Raw genomic sequence first — 22444 nt, 5'->3', positions numbered from 1 at the left:
AATTGCAGGGTCATAGGGTAGGTCCATTTCTAGCTTTCTGAAAGTTCTCCAGACTGTTCTCCACAGAGGCTGGAGCAATTTGCATTCCCACCAGCAGTGTAGGAGGGTTCCTTTGACCCCACAGGCTCTCCAGCATTTGCTGCTGTTACCTTTTCTGATGTATGACATTCTCACAGGAGTGAAGTGATATCTCATTGTTGTCTTTATTTGCATTTCTCTCACAATCAGAGACTTGGAACATTTTTTCATGTGTTTCTCGGCCTTTTGGATCTCTTCTGTGGTGAATATTCTGTCCAAATCCTCCCCCCATTTTTGGATGGGGTTATTTGTTGTCTTGTTGTTGAGTCTGGTAAGCTCTTTATATATGTTGGTTATTAAACTCTTATCTGATGTATGACATGTAAAGATCTTCTCCCATTCTGTGAGGGGTCTCTTGGTTTGGGCAGTGGTTTCTTTTGCTGTGAAGAAGCTTTTTAATTTGATGTAGTCCCATAGGTTTATACTTGCCTTAGTCTTCTTTGTAATTGGATTCATTTCATTGAAAATGTCTTTAAAATTTATGTGGAAAAGAGTTCTGCCAATATTTTCCTCTAAGTATTTGATAGTTTGTGGTCTAACAACCAAGTCCTTGATCCACTTGGAATTTACTTTTGTATTTGGTGAAATACAGTGATTCAGTTTCATTCTTCTGTATGTTTCAACCCATTGTTTCCAACACCATTTGTTGAAGAGACTCTGCTTTCCCCATGTAATAGTCTGGGCCCCTTTGTCAAAGATTAGATGTCCATAGGTGTGGGGCCTCATTTCTGGGCTCTCAATTCTATTCCACTGGTCAGTGTGTCTATTCATGTTCCAGTACCAAGCAGTTTTGATGACAGCGGCCTTAGTTTGAGATCTGGGAGTGTGATGCCTCCGGTTCTGTTCTTTTTTTTCAAGATTGTTTTGGCAATTCTAGGTCTTTTCTGGTTCCAGATAAACATTTGGACCTGTATTCTCCCACAGAGTTTTTTACTTTGGTGCAACATACCAACTCCATTTCAGGTTCTACTTGTGTTTTCTCTTCTGATCTTGTTTTTCAACTTCTGCCTGAGAGTGAGATCATCCCATATTCATCCTTCTGCTTCTGACTTATTTTACTTAACATGAATTTTTCAAGGTCCATCTAAGATTGGCTGAAAACGGTGAAGTCACCATTTTTTTTTTATAGCTGAGTAATATTCAAAGGAACCCTTCTGCACTGCTGGTGGAATGTAAAGAGGTCCAACCTCTGTGGAGAGCAGTCTGGAGAACTCTCACAAGGCTAGATACGGACCTTCCATATGACCCAGTAATTCCTCTCCTAGGGATATACCCCAACCAAAACATATATACCAACCAAAAACATATGTGTACACCTATGTTCATAGCAGCACAATTCATAATAGCTAAAACCTGGAAGCAACCCAGGTACCCAACAACAGATGAGTGGCTGAGAAAGCTGTGGTATATATACACAATGCAATACTACACAGCTATTAAAAACAATGAACCCACCTTCTCTGACCCATCTTGAATGGGGCTAGAAGGAATTATGTTAAGTGATCTAAGTCAGAAAGACAAAAATGAGTGTGGGATGATCCCACTCATAAATAGAAGTTGAGAAAGAAGAATAGAAAGGGAAGCTCAAAGCAGGATTTGACTGAATTCGGAGTAGGGTACCAAATAGGGTGAGGGTGGATGTTCGGCTTCTTGCAGCAGGGGTGGGGTGGATGGGGTGGGTGGATGGGATGGGACACAGTCTTTTGGTGGTGGGAATGGTGTTTATGTACACTCCTATTAATTTGTAGTCATATAAATCACTATTTAATTAATATGAGAGGGGAAAATTGATTGAATGTCTCAAACTTTTTAATGCACAGACCACTAGCTGAGTCTCTGATATGTTGACTCTCTTAAAAGCTTAAACCAGGGAGAACAGAAGCAACTGGTGGCACAGATATATACAAATAATGTCAAAGGACATAAATTATGGTGATATTGTATAAGATACAGCAAATCCTAAGAAAGGGTTATTTCAAAGTTAACCCAATTGCCAAATAATGTGATTATAGCAATAACTATCTATTGTCTTCTTAAGCCCTAAGACAGCAGGAACCTCCCACTTCCTCTATAGAGCCTATATTTCCCCCATTCCTGAAACCTCTAGGGTGGGGCTCACTTTCCTGTATACTTCTCTCAATTTATACCAAAATTGCATCTGCTGATCCCAACCTAATCAACGCAACAAGTAAAACCACAGCATGTTCCACTTCAGACTGTGCCCAGAGATATCAGGCATGGAATGTCAACCCTTCAGCTTCACTACTCAGGTGAGACCTTTCCTTTCATAGTATTCTCTACTTCCATTCCAGGTGGTTCACTTCCTAACAAAGTCCCCAACCATAGATATAAACCAAGTCTCATGAGATAGAGCATATGTTCACATGTATCCATAAATTAGGACAAAATATAGACCTGAAAGCAAAAGTACACAATAGTCTGCAGTGAGTCAGTATAAAGTTCAAAATGAAATAGTGTCTACTGACACTTATGTACCCTCCTCACCTACTTCCTATTATACTTCCTTCATTCACTACAAAGCTAACCTTATCAAAGCAAGGACTGCAAAATCTGAATAAGGGCAAGATACTGGCATACTTTAATGATGACTCTTTAGACACTATCAGGCCAACCCATCAGCTGGGACCCTAGTCGGGGAGTTCTGAGATTCCCAAACAGGCATGATGGGACTAGACCTCAAATAAATCCCTCTCTCCATTGTTACCAGTCAACTCTATCAGGAACAACAAAGTAGACCCATCTGTGGGCTTCCATAGGACCTTGCTCTCAATTTGGTTCAACAATGGTAGAGAATGTTCCATCCTCTGAAGGGAGGATGGACAACATATTCTATGCTACACCTGAGGAAGATGGGTCCTGATCTTGGGGGAGCTTGGAACGTTCTTACTCATGGCTACAGAATGTGAGCTCTGATCTACAGGGATGCAGAGGTCACATAGGCTCCTAAGCTGAATATGGGCCCCAGATCACATCAAATCGATGGGGTTTACAGTCAACAATATTTATACCTATTTCCCATATCTGGGAGCTACTCTCTTCCCTGATCCAGCTTTATGGTCCTTTTTCCAGCCATAACATCATCTCCTCAGACAATGACTTGGATCCTGCATATCAGATTTCAGGATGAGGGGAAAAAACAAAAGAAGAAGAAGAAAAAAAGACTAGTATAGCCACAAGCCCTTTGGAATATAACTAAAATATGCCTACTAGCTATCTACAAAAGGGAGACCCCTCCAACTCTTCATCTGCATTATTCCAGCCTTTAGGTTCATGATTAGTCAACAATTTGTTTGTCTTTATATGTTAACTCTATTTTCAGTCACCAGGTTCCAGATGCTAGCATGATGCCAACCAGACTTCCCTGGACAGACAATCCCACCAATGTGTCCTGGAGCTTTGATTCCCCAGAACTCTCCCCCAAGAGGGAAAGAGAGTGGCAGGCTGGGAGTATGGATTGATATCAATGCCCATGTTCATTGGGGAAGAAATTACAGAAGCCAGACCTTCCACCTTCTGCATCCCAGAATGACCTTGGGTCCATAATTCCAGAGGGTTAAAGAATAGGAAAGTTATCAAGGGAGGGGATGGAATACAGAATTCTGGTGGTGGGAATTGTGTGGAGTTTTACCCCTCTTATCATATGGCTTTTTCAGTGTTTCCTTTTTATATTTATAAAAAAAGAAGCCACAGCAAATGGTTCTTTGTTAGAGAATGTTTCCCTGCCTTGTGGATGTAGTAAATAATAAGACCACAGTCCTATCCAAAAAGGCAAAAGTCTTTGTACTATAAGAGTCAAATTCAGTGGAGATAAACAGATTGTCAACAATAAAGTCTTTGTCTCCCCTCATTTATTCTAACAAGTAGCATACACAAACTTACCTCTTCACACAGCCTCTGTGTGAATAGGTTTTAGCATTCTGTTCTTTATAATTACATTGAAGACTTCATTATTTTCTGAGAATGGAAACTCTGAAGTCATTAAAGTCATTTTTGTTCTTTGAATAAAATGAAAGGTTTGTGAACCTCATTTCCAAAAAAAGGTGTGCTTAAATATAGAAGCAATGAAATTTTGTCTCTTAATAAAAAGCTCCCTAGATAAAGATTATTAGAACAAAGTGGTGGCAGGGATTGAAGCTGGGGCCTCCAGCTTGTAAATCTTGTGCTCTGTTTCTGGGCTCTCTCCCCAGTCTTAAAGGTTCTGCATCTGTTAACATTTATTCAACAGTCTTGAGCAACGATTTTCCATGTGTCAGTCATAGACATAATCAAGAGTTTGTAATGGCCCTATCTGCAGGGGGGTGCACTTAAAAAAAACTCCCTCTGTATCTTCCTCTTTCCTCTCAATTTCTCTCTGCCCAGCCAAATAAAATAAATAGAAAGAAAAAAATGGAAAAATTGTCCACGAGGGAAGTGTTGGATTCATAGTGCTGACACCTAGTCCCAGCGATAATCTTGATAGCAATAAAGAAAAAAAAAAGTTTGTAATGGCCCTATCTAGTGTAAGGAAGTTTTAAGAAGGCTGACTGTCAGCTTTTAAAGGGATTAAAGGAATAGTAAAGTTTTATAGCTAAGTGGCTGGGACAAAGAAGGCAGGTTGTGGGTTTGTGGAGATGGAGCAATTGGGATGATGAGCAAGTCTTATCTTATGGCTCTGGAAGTGAAATGGAGTGAAGGTGACAGTAACTGAGCTGAGAAAATGGAGGGACACTGAAACTTGGGTGTTGGATCAGCCACATCATGGACACTCAGCCAGGATGAAGGCAGGAGCTGGACTGGAGAGCAAGACTGGCAGTGGCGTGCTAATTTCTGCAATGACTTGGAGGTCATTAGATTGCAATGTTGAGGAGGGAGCAGGGTGGTATAGGCAGGGGTTTTTGAACTTTTAAAGAGCTAAGAAGTAGAATTATATTTACTATAGTAACTAACCTAAGGGAGTTACCAACTGTTCTACTACAAATCCTTTATTTCCTTAAGTAGCAGGCTCTTTGCATGAATATATTTTTCAAGGGCAAAAATATATTTTTTTGGTTATTACTAGAGCTTCACCAGCCCAGCACATAGTGCTCCCATATGATGTATCTGAGGCTCGAATCTGGATTGCACAGAAAACAATACAGGTACCCTACCAGATGAGCTACCTTGCTAGTCCTACATAGATGACATTTTAAGGAACAGGATGTTATTGTGGCAAGGATAAGAGAGACTTCTACTTTCATAAACATTTCTCTAATTCTATTACTTTGCAGATAGGAAAAACTGCTGTCTATGCTCTCCCAAGGATACAGTTAATCAGACTGACTTGAGTAGTTCAAAATACAGTTTGAATAGTTGGAGGCAAGCACAAAGATAATGTTTTAGGAATCTCTCTGCCTTCAAGGATTGCATACAGGGCCTGGTGCACCTGTTGTGGTTTTCAACGTGCAGCAATAACTACTTTCTATTATTTATTTATTTATTATTTCTTAATTATCTTAATTTATCGGAGACAGCTAGAAATTGAGAGGGTAAGGGGAGATAGAGAGGGAGGAGAGAGAGAGAGAGAGAGAGAGAGAGAGAGAGGGACCTGCAGCACAGTTTCACCATTCTTGAAACTTTCCCTCTGCAGGTGGGGACTGGTGGTTTGAACCTGGGTCTTTGTACACGGTAATGTGTGCACTCACTGCCTGGCAACATGAAATTTGTCTGTATGTGCGTAGGGGTTGGAATAAAAAAGGACCTAGAGGGGAGAAGTTTATGCACTGTTTTGATCATGCCTCATTGAAAGCTGAGTTTTGAAAGAAATGGACTAGCTACATGCAATGAAATTAGTTCAATAATCAGGGCATAATGGTTATGGAAAGAGACTCTCATACCTGAGACTTCAAAGTCCCAGGTTCAATCCCCAGCACCACCATAAACCAGAACTGAGCAGTACTTTGGTTAAAAAAAGAAGAGTAATTCAGTAAGTGGTCACTTGTAGTAAATAAAATGAAATAACAAGAAAATGTGGTACAATACAAATGTTTTGTGAAATTTTCTTCCAGGGAGGGGTGTGTGTGTGTATGTGCATGTGCACGGTGAGATGGTTTTTAATAATGTTTAGGATTACAAGCTATGTGTTACTGAAACCATGTTTTTATTAACTATGTATAGTTTACTTTATGTTAATTTCTAACTCAGTAGAGTCTCTGCCTTCTTAAAGGCTGAGAAATTTTACTTAAATAAATATATCTCACCTCCTGTTCTGTTTTGGAATTACCTCTGTTAAACTGTTTTGGAATTACCTCTGTTAATCAATTTTGAATTTTTCAGTAAGAATGAGCTTAATCTTGGTAAGCAACTGTAAACAGTGAAGTAGATGACTAGAACTCTGGAGGAAGTATTTTGTTTTCAGAGACTGTAATTCTTGACTTCAAGATTTATGAGTAAGCAAGCGCTAATTTTTATTTTCAAGCCGTTCACTGTTAACTCATCATTATCTGGATTAATCCACTTAGCAAAAAGTACATACTGTTCTGTAAGATTCCATTGACTGAAACCAAAGTGACAGGAACAGAAGGACAGGCTGCAGGACTAACAGGAATCCAGGTGTTGTCACAGAACCTTTTCACGGGTGAACACTGACAATAGTCACACCCCAAGACTGGCGGTGACCACTTAGCACTGCCATGTGGCAAAGATGAAGATACTGTGGAAACTGAGAGCAACTTCAGCATCTGAATGGAGCAGTTCAGTGCCTTTGTTCCTGTACTGTTCTGGTCATGGCTCACTTAAAGTAGAGAATTTCAAAACATGAACTAGCTACAATAGGTGGCAACTTGTTTAATGGGTGGCAACTAGCACTTTAAAATAGGAAAGGGTGCAACAGGAAGTATTAGGAAGTGAAAATATTAGGTACTAGGGGGGCTGGTGCAACCAGTTAAGCACACACCTTACCATGTGCAAGGACTGGAGTTTAAACGCCCAGGTCAACCCTACAGAAGGAAAGCTTCATGAGCAGTGAAGCTGTGCTGCAGGTTTCTCTTATTCTCATCCCCTCTTTATCTCCACTTTCTCTCTCTATTTCTTTCTGTCTTTATCCAGCAGATAAATAAAATATTTTTAAAAAGAGAATATTTGGTGCTTTGTGAATCTTTGCTTTCAGTTTGTGTGTGTACGAATGTGTGAGTTTATATGCACTGTGTGTGACTGAACACACATGTGTACAACATTTGTATTAGTCATGCACAATGACCCCTCTTTTTTGCCATGAGGGTTATTATTGGGGCTCAGGGCCTATACAACTCCACTGTTTTTTTATTTTTGATTTTTTTATTGGGGAATTAATGTTTTACATTCAACAGTAAGTACAGTAGTTTGTACATGCATAACATTCCCCAGTTTCCCATATAACAATACAAACCCCACTAGGTCCTCTGAATCCTTCTTGGACCTGTATTCTCCCCCCCCACCCCAGACTCTTTTACTTGGGTGCAATATGCCAATTCCATTTCAGGTTCTACTTGTGTTTTCTTTTCTGATCTTGTTTTTCAACTTCTGCCTGAGAGTGAGATCATCCCATATTCATCCTTCTGTTTCTAACTTATTTCACTCAATATGAATTTTTCAAGGTCCATCCAAGATCGGCTGAAAACGGTGAAGTCACCATTTTTTACAGTTGAGTAGTATTCCATTGTGTATATATACCACAACTTGCTCAGCCACTCATCTGTTGTTGGACACCTGGACAACTCCACTGTTTATGGCATTTTTTAAAAAGATGTCAGTAGGGATACAGAAAGAGACAGAGACAGAGAGAGAGAAAGAGAGAGAGAGAGAGATAGAAAAGAGACAGTTGTAGCAGTGTTCCACTGCTCATGAACTTTCTTCCCTGCAGGTGGGGACTGGAGTCTTAAACCTGAGTCCTCAGGCATGGTACTATATGTGTGCTATGGGGTGAGCCACATCTCCTGCTCTTACTACAGAGCGCAATAACAAGACACTTCACCTACACTCACTCACTCACTATCGTCAGTCACAGGTGAGGGAAATCTGGCAGAGGCAAGGATAGGAACCTACTATTGGTTTGTGATGTGGTCAGTACCAAGAGACTTCACCTTTACTCAGTGCTGCTAATGGATAAAACTGTTCCAGTGGATTTTTTTTTTAAAAAATCTGGGTGCTTTCAGTTCATTTAACCCTCTTCCATTTACTCAAGTGACTCTCAGGTGTTGTCTGATTACCTTGTGGTCTTCACTAAGAACAGCCACTGCCAGTAACCATGTATATTTCCTGCTATGTACCCTGAGCTATTTTTTATCACTTTATGCATGTCTATCTCCACAAAAGTAAATTAATACCTAATCTATTTTAGTTTAGTCTGTTAAAAAAACTCTACCGATCTTTTTCTCTCCTTTTTTTCTGTGTCATTGTTGAGACTATATAAGCTATAGGCTGATCACACACACACACACACACACACACACACACACACACACACACACACACACACACACACACACACGGAGAGAGAGAGAAAGAGAGAGAGAGAGAAGCACACACATACACACATAGAGGCTACAGTGCTAGATCTGGCTTGTGCACAAAGCAAAGCAAGATCACTATCCAGAGAGCTGTTTTGTTGGCTTTCCTTTCTTTTCTTTTCTTTTCCTTTCCTTTTCTTCCTTCCTTCCTTTCTCCTTTCCTCCCTCCCTCCCTCCCTTTCTTTCTTTCTTTCTTTCTTTCTTTCTTTCTTTCTTTCTTTCTTTCTTTCTTTCTTTCTTTTTAACCAGAGCAGTCACTGGCTTATAGTGGTGTGGGGGAACTGAACCTGAGACCTCATAGCTTCAGGTATGATATTCTCTTTACATAATCATTATGCTATCTCCACCACACTTTCCTGGGGCTCAGTGGTGGCCATACGAGTCCACTGCTCCTGGAGATAATTTTTTCTTTCTTTTCCTATTTTATTTATTTATTTATTTATTTATTTTTTAAATTTTTTAATATTTATCTACTCCCTTTTGTTGCCCTTATTGTTTTATTGTTGTAGTTATTATTGTTGTTGTCGTTGTTGGATAGGACAGAGAGAAATGGAGAGAGGAGGGGAAGACAGAGGGGGGAGAGAAAGAGAGACACCTGCAGACCTGCTTCACCGCCTGTGAAGCGACTCCCCTGCAGGTGGGGAGCCGGGGGCTCGAACCGGGATCCTTACGCTGGTCCTTGTGCTTTGCGCCACGTGCGCTTAATCCACTGTGCTACCGCCTGACTCCCCTTTTCCTATTTTATTTGACAGGACAGAAAGAAAATGAGAGGGGAGGTGAGAGATAGAGAGGGCAAGAGGAAGAGAGACACCTGCTTCACTGCTATTGAAGCATCCCCCCTGCAGGTGGGGCATGGGGGCTCGAATCTGAGTCCTTCCTCATGGAAGGACTCAACTGGGTGTGCTACCATCTAGCTCTTGTTGTTTGGTTTTTTCATCTCCAGGTCTTCACTGCTTCACTACTGTGAACTTTTTTTTTTTTCTTCAGATAGGGACAAAGAAACAAAGAGATATGTATGTGTATGTTGGTATGTTGGGGGGAGGGTTTGAGGAGGGTGAAGAAACCATAGCATCAAAACTCCCTTCTTGAACCTGGGACACACACATGGCTAAGCAACACACAACCTAAGTGAGTTATTTTGCCAGCTCTGAATTCTTAACCCACCACAATGATCTCATAATCACTAATGGGTATCATTCAGTTTGGGAAGCTTCTTTAGCCTGTCAAGAGGGCAAATTCTTGTGGTGCAACTGAATTAGTAAGGAACTGAATGCCTAATACTAACATTATTTTCTGAAGTGAAGATCAGCCTCGTCCTGGGTTAAAAGGTTCACTGGTCTCACCCATTCACTGGCACACAGCCTTCACACCACAGCATTTCTAAACTAAAGCTATATAACACTAAGAAGAAGGACATGAAGGAAGGAGGAGAAGGAGGGAAGGGATCGTTCTAGGGGCCAATGGCTTCCTGGGTGCTAACAGTCCTGGTGTGAAGAAGAGTCAGGATTTGAACCCTGAAAATTCTAGCTTCTGCGCCTGTGAACAAACCAAATCTTGTCACCTGCAAAGACCTGTATCTCCATTATTCTGTCTTTGCCTAATCTGCTTTTTGTCCTTATCAGGGATTCACTGCTCCAAGTACACTCTTTTCAGATAGAGTCGGAAAAGACGCCACACAACAAATATTTTCCAGTGTGTGCGTTGGGGGGGGTGGGTGGGCTCAAATCTGGTTTTGTGCAATGACAAAGCAGGTATACTCTCCAGGTAAGCTATCTTACCAGCCCTCTGTGACTAAAGAAAAAAAGTTATGAAAAAAGTTTGCTATTAGCTGACTTTTGCTTGGTGTTCAGTAGTCATATGGTATTGACATAATCATATGTCAATACATATGGTATTGACATAATCATATGTAAATAGTATTGACATAATAATAAACTATTCTTAGTGTCTTTTTGAATAAGACACTGTTTTCATTCAGTGTGTACTTCACATATCTAGCTACATATCACATAATATGTAAGTGCCTTGTTAGAAAGCAGTAAAGAGAATAATGGCTCCAAAGGCCACAGAAACAATGTAGGCTATGTAGATATAGCCCTCTAAGATCCCTATGAAACAATTACCTGTGTAAAGAAATGTGTTGGAGTGCCCGCCTACCACCACATCCACGCCTTTTACTTTCTGTGCGATGAGCTTATCCATTTCAAAGCCAGAGTGCCCCAGTGCAATAATTTTGTTCACATTTAAAGTTTTTAGCTTGTCTACTTCTGGTTGCAGTGCAGTGATTTCATCTTCAAATACGAGATTTGCCCCTAAGAAACAAAATGAAATGGCCACTTATTAACAATAACTTTTATTACTATGCACACCAGCACACCAACACACCAAGTAAAGGCACCTTAGTGAAGTAGAGCACTTAAAATATTAACACCAAAACATGTTTACCAATTAAATACAATCCCTACAAAGTGAAAAAACATTTACAGCAGTATCCTCAGTGACACTAATTTAGAGTCATTGGTGCTATTATGGGGCTCAAATTCAGTCTCAAACTATTAGGAGGTTTAAGACCTGAAAACGGATCTATTTTTCAAATCTGTTTTTATATTTAGGCTTCCATTGGGCCAATGAGAAATACCCGAGCACATAAGCATAATGTCCTGTGTGTCAAACCGTTATGTAGTAACCTTAAACAGAAATGGTGCTGTATGTCAGTTACATCTTACAAACACTGAACTGCTCCTTCTCCCTCACCGCCCCCCCAACACTTAGCACAATTAGCAACTCTAAGACTGTGCTTACCAATTCTGGATAGCATTTTCAAACTTAAAACTGTCAGCCACAGGACTTTGAGAGCCCATCTTAACATGCCCACTTAGAAGTTTATTTACTCAGAGATCAGAGCACTAAATTAGGTAATAGATAGATGTCTTATCCAAATTTTGCTGGAACTGACTGGGAATGTGCTTGCCACAGGCTGTTAGTACTCATGGAGAGGGAACATGGGGTCTCCCTGGCCAATTTGTGCTGAAGGCTTGTGCTGTCTGGTTTCTGATGATCTCTAGAGCTAGTTTTGGTTGAGGTCTTATGATTTCCATCAACCGAGGTTAACAGGAAACACAGATGTGCTACCCAGAAGTTCCATCTAGTACTCTGTGATGAGGGAGTCCTCCTGAGGACCTAGACCTCTTTAAACTGTTTCTAAGGCAGTGAAAATGACAATTCATCAAATAATGTCCAGAACTTCCAAAATTTAGGAGTCTGGCATCTCTAATTTGCTTTTATTTTTTAGTTGCTTATAAAATATTTTATTTATTAGAGGGGATGGCATACAGAACTATGGTGGTGGGAATTATGTGGAATTGTATCCCTCCCGTTCTATAATCTTGATCATTATTCAATCACTAATAAAATATTTTATTTACTTATTATATAGAGACACAGAAATCAAGAGGGGGAGGAGATAAGAGAGGGAGAGACAGGGAGATATCTGAAGCACTGCTTCGCTCCTCACAAAGCTTCCCTCCTGCAGGTGAGGATTAGCGGCTTGAGCCTGAGTCCTTGCACATTGTAACATGTGCACTCTACCGTGTGTGTCATTATGTGGCCCTACAAATGTGCTTTTTAAAAAAAGAAGTACTTAATTTATATGAGCTAGAGGTAGATACAGTCAGCTTCATATGAGAGACGGAGAGAATGAAGCCAGAGTCTAGTCTCTGTGATAATGGTTATTAAACTGGGAGCTTCAGGCATGCAAGTCCTGCACTCTACCAGCTGAGCTATTTCCTTTGTGGCTGGTGCCTAAAATTTGTAAAATATTAATCTCTCGTAAGATCTCAGCCCTTGTGATGCTGTGATGTTTAAGCATCTTTATATGCTTCAGATGAGGATTCCTTGGATGGTAAATATTCTGCTTATGGCATGGCCGGGGGGGCCCCCTGCTGATGGGACCATATGGACATTTAATTTGTTAGAAGTCAGCCCTGCTCCCCTGTGATCTCCCCATCTCCTCCTCACAAGAAAGACCCTGCGGGTCTGAGGAGCAGCATTCCCCCAATCTCAGGGAAGGCTTGATTATTTAAGCAGCTGTCTACACTGGAAGGGAACGACCTGAAGTCAGGATGAATGGGTAAAGTACTCCACCCCTCTGAGACTCCCCTCATTCAGGTCTTGCTTAGTAAGTACAGCAACTTTGGAACACAGAGACAACAGCACTATAGCTTCCTGCAGTGCTGTGGGGTCCAGGCTGGGAGGTGAATATGCTAAAACAGGGCACAATCCATGTAAGTTATTTTGCTGGCTCCTCATACTTGCACTATTCGCAATCTGCAAACTATGGAATCATCCGGAAGGTCTGTCATCAGACAACTGGATAAAGAGGATATGGGATATCTACTCAATGGAATGCTACTCTGTAATAAAAAAGATAAAGCTACATTGCTTTGAGACTAAATGGATGAAACTGGAGGTGATTATGCTAAGTGAAATAAAGAAATGAAAAATGACTGGATGGTTTCACTCATGTGTGGAATAAAGATAATCAAAAAATCTCTTGAATGATCTTCAGAATCTGTTTTTCTGTATAGGTATATAGCAAGTGATATATAGTCATAGCAGATATATAAGTATGTGAGTACATACATAAAGATGTGTGGCACATATGGCATTACACCATTCAAGAATATATGCCCCCCCAAAATCAGATAAAACACAGTCATTGAAACTATAAGAGGTAAATAATAAAATGGGAGAAAGGAGAATTAACTGAACATATAATAATCCCTGGCTTGCTGGCTGCAGAGCAAGGCTTTGCCTCAATTTTCACCTTTTCCTGGTATGATTATGGCTCAGTAGGAGAAGGGAAGAAATCATGTGGTTCTCACTCTGGAATAAGTAACTTTATGCGGCTTAGCACTGCAAATAAATATGGTTTTCCCATCTAATTCTGAATGTACAGAATTAAATAAAGTTATTGTTTATGTCAACAAAGAAGTTCCTTGAGTAGAAAAATGAATGTTTTTTAATATATGTTTTTTAATTTTACTTATTTATTCCGGATAGAGACAGAGAGAATTTGAGAAGGGCGAGGGATAGAGAGAGGAAAGAGACAGAGAGACACCTGCAGACCTGCTTCACTGCCTGTGAAGCGACTCTCCTGCAGGTGGGGAGCCGGGGTTTCAAACTGGGATCCTTAAACTGATCCTTGCACTTGGTGCCACCTGCACTTAACTCCCTTAACACCTGCACTGACTCCCAGTGAATGTTTTTTTAAGACACAACTGAGAACAGCATGTAAACTACCAGACTGGCTTTGTCAACATCATCCTAAGGACACAGTTTACCCAGTGTCATATGTGGCTCCTACTTTTACCTACAAACCAGAAAAACAAAGCCAAACCCTGATTTTATACATCTATTTTCAAACAAAGACTGCTATAAAAGTAGAAAATACCTGGATTTGAGAGAAAAGGGGTTTCCTTTGAAGTATATCCAACAATTCCCACAACTTCATTACCGACATTAAGAATTTTATATGGTAAATAAAGTCCTGATATTTGAGAGGCTAGCGGCCCTCTTGGTTTAATGTTTGCACTCAGAATCGGAAATTTGGCCTCTTTGAGAAGGGGATCAATCAGTCCTTCTACACCATTATCAAATTCATGATTTCCCAGTGCCTAGTAGAAAGGGAAAACAGAGAAAAAGAATTAGGTACCCAGGAATTGCCAATGAAAACATACATCAGAGGATATTTTATCAACCCAGTTACCCCTTAACCTAGTTTGTCTCTAATGTGACAATTCGATGGTCTCTCATTGTCACACTAGGAGATTATCCTCAGTGACTCTGGGGTGGGTAGAGCCCAGAGACATTCAGATAACCAGGTTGCTTTGAGAATTGCTATTAGGTCTCACCTCTTAAAAGTTGCATCAATGTGTAGAAAAGGCCCCAGATATCTGGCTAGACATCCATTACCCGGCCAACCCCAGATCTGGGGCGAGGTTAAGAATCTGCACAGCCATCCTGGTTCGAGCCCCTGGCTCCCCACCTGCAGGGGAGGTGGTTGCTTCATGAGCAGTGAAGCAGGCCTGCAGGTGTCTATCTTTCTCTCCCTCTCTCTGTCTTCCCCTCCTCTCTCCATTTCTTTCTGTCCTGTCTGACAACAATAACAACAATAACAACAACAAGGGCAACAAAAGTGGTGAAAAATGGCCTCTAGGAGCAGTGGATTCATAGTGCAGGCACTGAGCCCCAGTGATACCCCAGAGGCAAAAAGAAAAAAAAAAGAATCTGCACATCTGCACAGTCTTTCCATGTTTCCATGTTCAGTTTTCTGCTCACTAACTTAATGATTGCAAGGAGATAACTGCTAAAATTCCCTCTAGCAATACCTGTGTTCACTTTGAATCTCACTAACTTCCCCTGTTTATTCCCAAGCAATCTGTGGGTCCCTAATTCTCATGGGAAAATGAAAAGTCCTGAAGACTACATTTATGGTCATACCACCTTGAATGTGTCCTATCTGGTCTGATCTTAAAAGTGAAGCAGGGATGGAGGACCCCCCCAACACCTCATATGCACTATTCTAGCCTTTAGGTTCATGATTACTCAACAATTTGTTTGGCTTTGTATGTTAACTCTCTTTTCAGCCACCAGGTCCCAGGTGCTAGCAAGATTCGACCAGACTTCTCTGGACAAACAACTCCACCAATGTGCCTTGGAGCTCTGCCTCCCCAGAGCCCTTCTCCACTAAGGAAAGAGAAAGACAGGCTGGGAGTATGGGTTGACCTGTCAACGCCCATGTTCAGAGGGGAAGCAATTATAGAAGCCAGACCTTCAACCTTCACACAATGACCTTGGGTCCATACTCCCAGAGGATTAAAGAATAGGAAAGCTATCAGGGGAGCGGATGTTATACGGAGGTCTGGTGGTGGGAATTGTGCGAAGCCATACCCCTCTTATCCTATGGTTTTGTCAATGTTTCCTTTTTATAAAAAAAAAAAAATAAGTGAAGCAGGGCCGGACTGGCTATTACTTGCATGGTCTGTACCTTCTCCTTCCTGTCCCCTCTCATTCTTCACTGCCTTGGGATTAGCTCTGGGTGAGAAAGAATCACACGTCTGTTTTATTTATTTATTTATTTTTGCCTCTAGGGTTATCACTGGGCTCGGTGCCAGCACTACTATAAATTTATTGCCCCTGGTGGCCATTTTAGTCCCATTTTATTGGATAAGGCAGAGAGAAATTGAGAGAGGAGGGGGACATAAAATGGGGAGAGTATGATAGGCACCTGTAGACCTGCTTCACCACTTGTGAAGCAACCTCCCTGCAGGCGGGGAACTGGGGGATCAAGCCAGGATCCTTGCGTGGGTCCTTGTTCTTTGTCCTATGTGCGCTTAACCTAGTGGGCCATCATGACCACACATCTGTCAGCTCCTTTCTAAGAAATACTGGCAAAAAGCACACTGTTAGGCTGGAGTAGTGGCTCTGCCTGTGAACTCTGAGACAGAAATACTGGCAAAGGACTTGCCAACACTCCTTCTCCCCAAGTTCCTCCCCGCCCCAAGGAAAAGAAAAAGTTTTCTTGCTATCTCCACTGTCCTCCTGAATCAACCTCTCCTCTGGGCACTAGGGCTCCTGCTCTGGCTGTCTTGAGAGAGACCTTTTCTTAAGAGAGTACACATACTGTTCTCCACAGTACGCCTGATTTGGCTTCACTTTGGGGGTCAACCTGAGAGTTGGCCTGGTAGTGCTGGCTGGTGACCCCTCATTCCAATGATTATCCCCCCCACCCCTGTGCTGTCTTACAGTTCCATCCTCTTTCTTCCCATCCCACTTCTAACTTTTTTCTGCTTTTGCCTCTTCCCCTACCTATCAGCATCAACTTATTATTTTTTTTTTCATGTTTTTCTCTGACCTTATTATTTTGCTCTGAACAACTGGCCTAGTCTTAAAGGTTCTCCATGCCTTGTGAAATTCATTTTCTCTTTTGTTCTGGAAACATCATTAGTTTTTCCTATGGCGAAATAAGCACCCCTTAACAGATTACAGTAACTACATTGCTTAATGGTTCTACAACTCTTCACAGAGACTAACCCACTGTCAGTACCTTGCTATCTGGCAGCAGCATTATATTGCTGACATATAGAAACAGCCATATACGGAAACAGCTGACATTATATTTTTCATGTATTTTTTTTTTAATGTTTCCTCCTTCCACTTGAATAGATCCTCTTGCTAGTGTTGACTTTGGCTATCTTTCCACCCACACCCTTTGCCCCATGGGAAGAGGTGCTCTGGGTGCTTAAAGCTGTGTATGGTCTGACTGAATAGTCTCATTCACTCCCACAGCTACATCTTCAAGTAAGACATCTGCTGTAACCCTGACTTTTTTTCCTGACCTTCAGATCTGGACGCTCAAGTGCCATGTAGACATTTTCTCCCAATAACCTCACAAGCTAACTGGAGCCAACTGTGTTGAATGCTCTTTTCCCTGGGAGCTACCATTTTGGCTCCATCTCCATCTCCGTCTCCGTCTCCGTCTCCGTCTCCGTATCAGTGTGTGTGTGTGTGTGTGTGTGTGTGTGTGTGTGTGTGTGTGTGTGTGTGTGTTTCTGCCAGAGCACTGCTGAGCTCTGGTTTATGGTGGTGCTTGGTGCTGATGATTAAACCTAGATCATAGAGCCTCAGGCACGAGAGTCTGTGTAACCTTTATGATCTCTCCTTCACCTACTCAATCTATTCTTTGTCTACATCATCCATAAAGCCAGAAAACCCTGAGGGAGTTGAGCCACTCCCTTACATTCCCTTTCACCTTTGTCTTCTCCTTATTTTTTAAGATTGACTTTTTTTTTATTATTTATTGGATAGAGATAGAGAGAAACTGAGAGGGAAGGGAGATGATAGAGAGGGAGACAGAGACACTTGTAGCACTGCTTCAGCACTTATGAGATCTTTCCCTCTACAGGTGGGGCCTGGGGGCTTGAACCCAGGTCCCTGATCATGGTAATGTGTGTGCTCAGCTAGCACTGCAAAAACGGTATCTATCATCTGTTTTCCATCTACACCATGCCTCGGCCTCATGTGAGCTTAATGTGCAGCTCGACGATACGAGAATCCGGCATGAAGCCCAGCCAGTCTATCTTGGCGTTGCTCTCTATCACACTCTGTCATTTCACGAACATCTCATAAAAACTGCAGCAAAGGTGGGCGCAAGGAATAACATCATTGCAAGACTGGCCAGCTCCTCATGGAGCGCGAGCGCTTCCACACTACGATCATCATCTCTGGCATTATGCTATTCCACTGCAGAATACTGTGCCCCAGTATGGTTCCGTAGCCCCCATGTCCACTTGGTCGATTCCAAATTATATTCCTCCATGAGGATCATTTCTGGAACCATCCGTTCCACCCCGGTTCCATGGCTGCCAGTTCTTAGCAACATCGTCCCGCCAGATATTCGTCGGGATGCGGCATCATCTAAGTTCATTTCCCACGTCTACGCTCGACCGGACCTGCCAATATACGTGGATATCTTTGCCCACCCTGTTCAACGCTTGAGGTCTTGTCATCCAATCTGGTCCCCTACGCCTACACTGAACTTCTCTGTTCCAGACTCTTGGAAACAGAGTTGGCAGTCAGCTGAGGTAAAGAACAAACACCTCATTATAGACCCCTGCAAGCGTCAACCCGGCTTTGACCTAGCACGTTATGATTGGGCCCTCCTCAATTGCTATCGAACAGGCCATGGCTGGTGCGCCACTATGTTCCATCGCTGGGGAGCCAGAGACGACCCGAACTGCCCCTGCGGCTACAGACAGACTATGACCCACATAGTCAATGACTGCCACCTCTCCAGATTCAAAGGAGGTCTCGAAACTTTACATCAGGCTCAACCTGATGCTGTTGACTGGCTATGGAAGAAGGGCAAATGCTAGAAGAAGAAGCTGGGTGTGCCGCCACCTGGCTGCCTCTCTCTCAGCTTATACCTACACACTTCCCCTCTGCCTACATGCTCTGCTCTGACCATTTCATTGCTACTCCCTGTATTCAGTTTTTGCTCCTTGGTCCTTGCACTATTGCAACAGCTTTCCAACTAAACTTTCAGCTAAACTTTCCAACTAAACTTCAAACTTTTCAGTTTGTATTCTTTCCCTAAACCATCCCATACCATCTATATTTTAAGACTATAAACCACTCTATGTATCATTACCAGAACAGTCCTCTTAAAATGCAAAGGTGGTCTTGTCAGTCTCCACCAGAATATGATGTCTTCTAGATGCTGTGCGCTATTTTTGTGGTTAAGACTTAGCATCCAGAGCCCTTTAAACCATAAGTCTCTGAGGTCTGGCCTCACCTTTCCTCTTACATTATTTCTCAAGCCCTCCCCATGAGTTTCTGTGCCTTACAGGCAGTGACCTAGTAATATTTCTAAACCACAGCTTCCACTACAAGGGCAGTGGATGAATAAAGTACAAGTTGTGCTTGAGAACAAGCAAGCAGTTGATGACTTAAATACAAAGTGATTTTTGAACAGACAACCTGGTTTTGTGTTGTGAGATTGGTAATTTATTACCCTCCATTTGCAGATAAGAAAAATTCCAGATGAATTCTAGAGAAGTTAAATGAATTGTTCAACTCTCCCCCCCACCCAGAGCACTGCTATGCTGTTGTTTATGACTGTAGTGAAGATTGAACCTGTGACCTTTGGTGCCTCAGGTGTGAAAGAAACACACCTGAAACATTATGCTATCTCCTGCTACATGAGTTGTTTAATGTTAGATAGTTATTGGCACCAGGACTATTTCTTTTTGGCTCCAACCTTATCCTTTTATTTGTGCCTGGACTAAAAGTATTTTGTATTAAGAACTAGTACAAGATGAACTCTATACTAAAAGTCCTAACTTGTACTTACAATTTTTCATAATCTTACTGTCTTCCTTACTTAGTACGTAACAGACAAATGATAATAGGTTGACTGATAGATAGGTGGCTAGACTAAAACATTCCTGAGCAGGAGAGATAGCTTACTGGGTGGGGTGTGCTTTGCTATGATCATGGCCCAGGTTGGAGTTCTGGCACCTCAGGGGAGGTGCTATAGAACTGGAGGAAACTCAGATGCTATGGTATCTCTCTTTTCTTTCTCTCTCTCTGAACGAAAAAGTGGTCAAAAGCAGTGCCTGGGCTAACAAATAAATAAACAAACAAAAAAGATTTTGTTTTTTCATGCCATGCCCCTTATGCAGTCAATTAATTTTATTTTATCTATTATCTATCTATCTATCTATCTTTCTATCTATCTATCATCTATCTATCGTCCCTGAAGTCTAATCATTCTAGAACACAGAATTCCTAAGAACCCTTCATTGGGATCCCTGAGTCAGTTGTCTTTCATCTTCTTTCATGATCACTTCTGTACTCTAGCAGATCCTGCAACTGCCTCTCCGATCCCCCAACCCCTCAAGTAGATACCCCTTAAAACACAGCATAGCCTCTGGGGCAGAGCAGGGATGTACCTATGAAGGAATAAATGGATGAGTAGAGTCTCTGGCAAATTTCTTTCTTTGACATACAACTCACTTCACAACATCAGATAAATGCAGAACAGTAGCTATGGAAGTACTTGCTTTACTCAGAAATACACATTTTCTTTCCGCCATCTTGGCTTTCTCCCACCTTTTTCCCCCTCCCATCTCTCTTCCTTCCGATGTCCTCATTAGAATCCATTATTCATAAACTTTCAGGAGGATCTCACCTCTCCTGTTGTATGCTTTACATTGGGTTCTAGTTCTCCCCCGCCAAGAGAATTAGATCAGTCCTGTTAATTTCGCGGGCCCGCTTGGCCCCGCCCCTAGGAAACTCGCCAGAGTTCCAGAGTGACAGAGTTCCTGGGTTCCTGAGTTCGAGAGTAAGAGAGAGTGCTTGTGCCGCTGCAAAGAGACAGCAGAGCTCTGCTTGGTGATTAGTTTGTCTTAGTTTATGAATCGTTGCTCCTGAATAAAGAAATACAGCTTCCCTGCCCAGCCGTTGTCTCCGTGTCTCTGTTACCCACCCATGAAGCTAGCCCGGCCAGCTGGAGCCTAAGAATTTTAACAACACTCTCCCTTGAGTAAACTAGTTTCTCATCACAATCCTGACATTCAGCAGGTGATCAAGACTATGATAAATGCATAGGTTATTGTTTCACTTGCACTATTTTTTATTTATTGCCTCTAGTGCTATTACTGGGGTTGGGTGCCTGCACTACAAATCCACCCCACCTGGAGTGGCTTTTTCTCTCTTTTTTTCTGTATTTGATAGGAGATTTGAGAGAGATTGGGTGACGAGACGTCAAGTGTTGGACAGGGTGGGCGAAGATATCCGCGTATATTGGCAGGTGCGGTCGAGCGTAGACGTGGGAAATGAACTTAGATGATGCCGCATCCCGACGAATATCTGGTGGGGCAATGTTGCTAAGAACTGGCAGCCATGGAACCGGGGTGGAATGGATGGTTCCAGAAATTATCCCTGCGGCTACAGACAGACTATGACCCACATAGTCAATGACTGCCACCTCTCCAGATTCAAAGGAGGTCTCGAAACTTTACATCAGGCTCAACCTGACGCTGTTGACTGGCTACGGAAGAAGGGCAAATGCTAGAAGAAGAAGAAGAAGAGAGATTGAGAGGAGAGAGGGAGAGAGACAGAGACACCTGCAGTACCTGTTTCACCACTCGTGAAGCATGCCTATTGCAGGTGAGGAGCAGGGGCTTGAATCTAGGTCCTTGTGAATAGTAACCTGACTTGGCCACAGTACACTACTGTCCACTCATTCTATGAGCATCATGAAAATACCTCAGGAAGAGTTTGCTTAAAGAAGTTTAGCATTCCTGGAGGTAGGATGGTGAATACGACCTTAGACTCTCAAGCATGAGATCCTGAGTTTGTTCCTGGGCATCTCATATGCCAGAGTGACAATTCAGTTCCATCTCTCTCACTGATTAACAAATAAACAGATATCTTACAAATAAATAACACAGAGCAATAAAACACAACAGAGTAGATGATCTTTCTGTATTCCTTACAAGAGCATTTGTTGCAAAAACACAAGGAATTAAAAAATTCACACTGAATCATAATTCCACCTTTTTGAATCCTCTCTGAAAACTCCCATCATCATTTCCTTTAATTTTTTTTATCCTTATTTACTGGATGGAGAAAACCAGAAATTGAGAGGCAAGGGGAAGAAAGAGATAAATAGATAGATAGATACGGAGAGATAGATGCTTGCAGCACTGCTTCACCACTTGCAAAGCTTTCCCCCTGCAGATGGGAACCGGGAACTTGAAACTGGGTCATTGTACATCGTAACATGTGTGTTTAAGCAGGTGCACCACCATCTGGTCCCTCCATCATCATTTCCTTATATGTATTTTAAAATTTTTGTTGCTGTGCCAGTTTCCCTCATGTCATTAACCACCAACCCTGATCCTGAGATCTGAGCTCCTGAAGTCTAATGATCCTACTAGAAAGAGAATTTTGGTTTTCCAAATTTATTTATTATTTACTTATTTTAAATATTTATTTATTTATTCCCTTTTGTTTCCCTTGTTGTTTTATTGTTGTAGTTATTGTTGTTGTTGTTGGATAGGACAGAGAGAAATGGAGAGAGGAGGGCAAGACAGAGAGGGAGAGAGAAAGATACCTATAGACCTGCTTCACCGCCTGTGAAGCGACTCCCCTGCAGGTGGGGAGCCAGGGGTCTGAACCGGGATCCTTAATGACAGTTCTTGCATTTTGTGCCATGTGCACTTAACCCGCTGCTGCTACTGCCCTACTCCCTCCAAATTTATTTTTATTATTTGCCA

The 22444-nt window shown here is 41.9% G+C and overlaps 1 protein-coding gene across 4 annotated transcripts in view; it reads right to left on the bottom strand.

The window, feature by feature from the left end:
- NT5E (5'-nucleotidase ecto) overlaps positions 1-22444 on the bottom strand; it is a 99633-nt gene that overhangs the window by 53883 nt on the left and 23306 nt on the right. For all 4 annotated transcript variants that reach the window (XM_060205462.1, XM_060205463.1, XM_060205464.1 and 1 more), the window contains exons 2-3: positions 14053-14275; positions 10724-10912 (exon numbers count right to left, since the gene is read on the bottom strand). In XM_060205462.1, the coding sequence (XP_060061445.1) occupies positions 10724-10912; positions 14053-14275 (412 nt within the window). The remainder of the gene's footprint in view (positions 1-10723; positions 10913-14052; positions 14276-22444) is intronic.

The sequence above is a fragment of the Erinaceus europaeus genome, chromosome 13, assembly GCF_950295315.1.
Source record: "Erinaceus europaeus chromosome 13, mEriEur2.1, whole genome shotgun sequence".
Classification (NCBI taxonomy): Eukaryota; Metazoa; Chordata; class Mammalia; order Eulipotyphla; family Erinaceidae; genus Erinaceus; species Erinaceus europaeus.
Note: the sequence above shows the minus strand (reverse complement) of the source record. Positions and strands in the feature narration are given on the sequence as shown.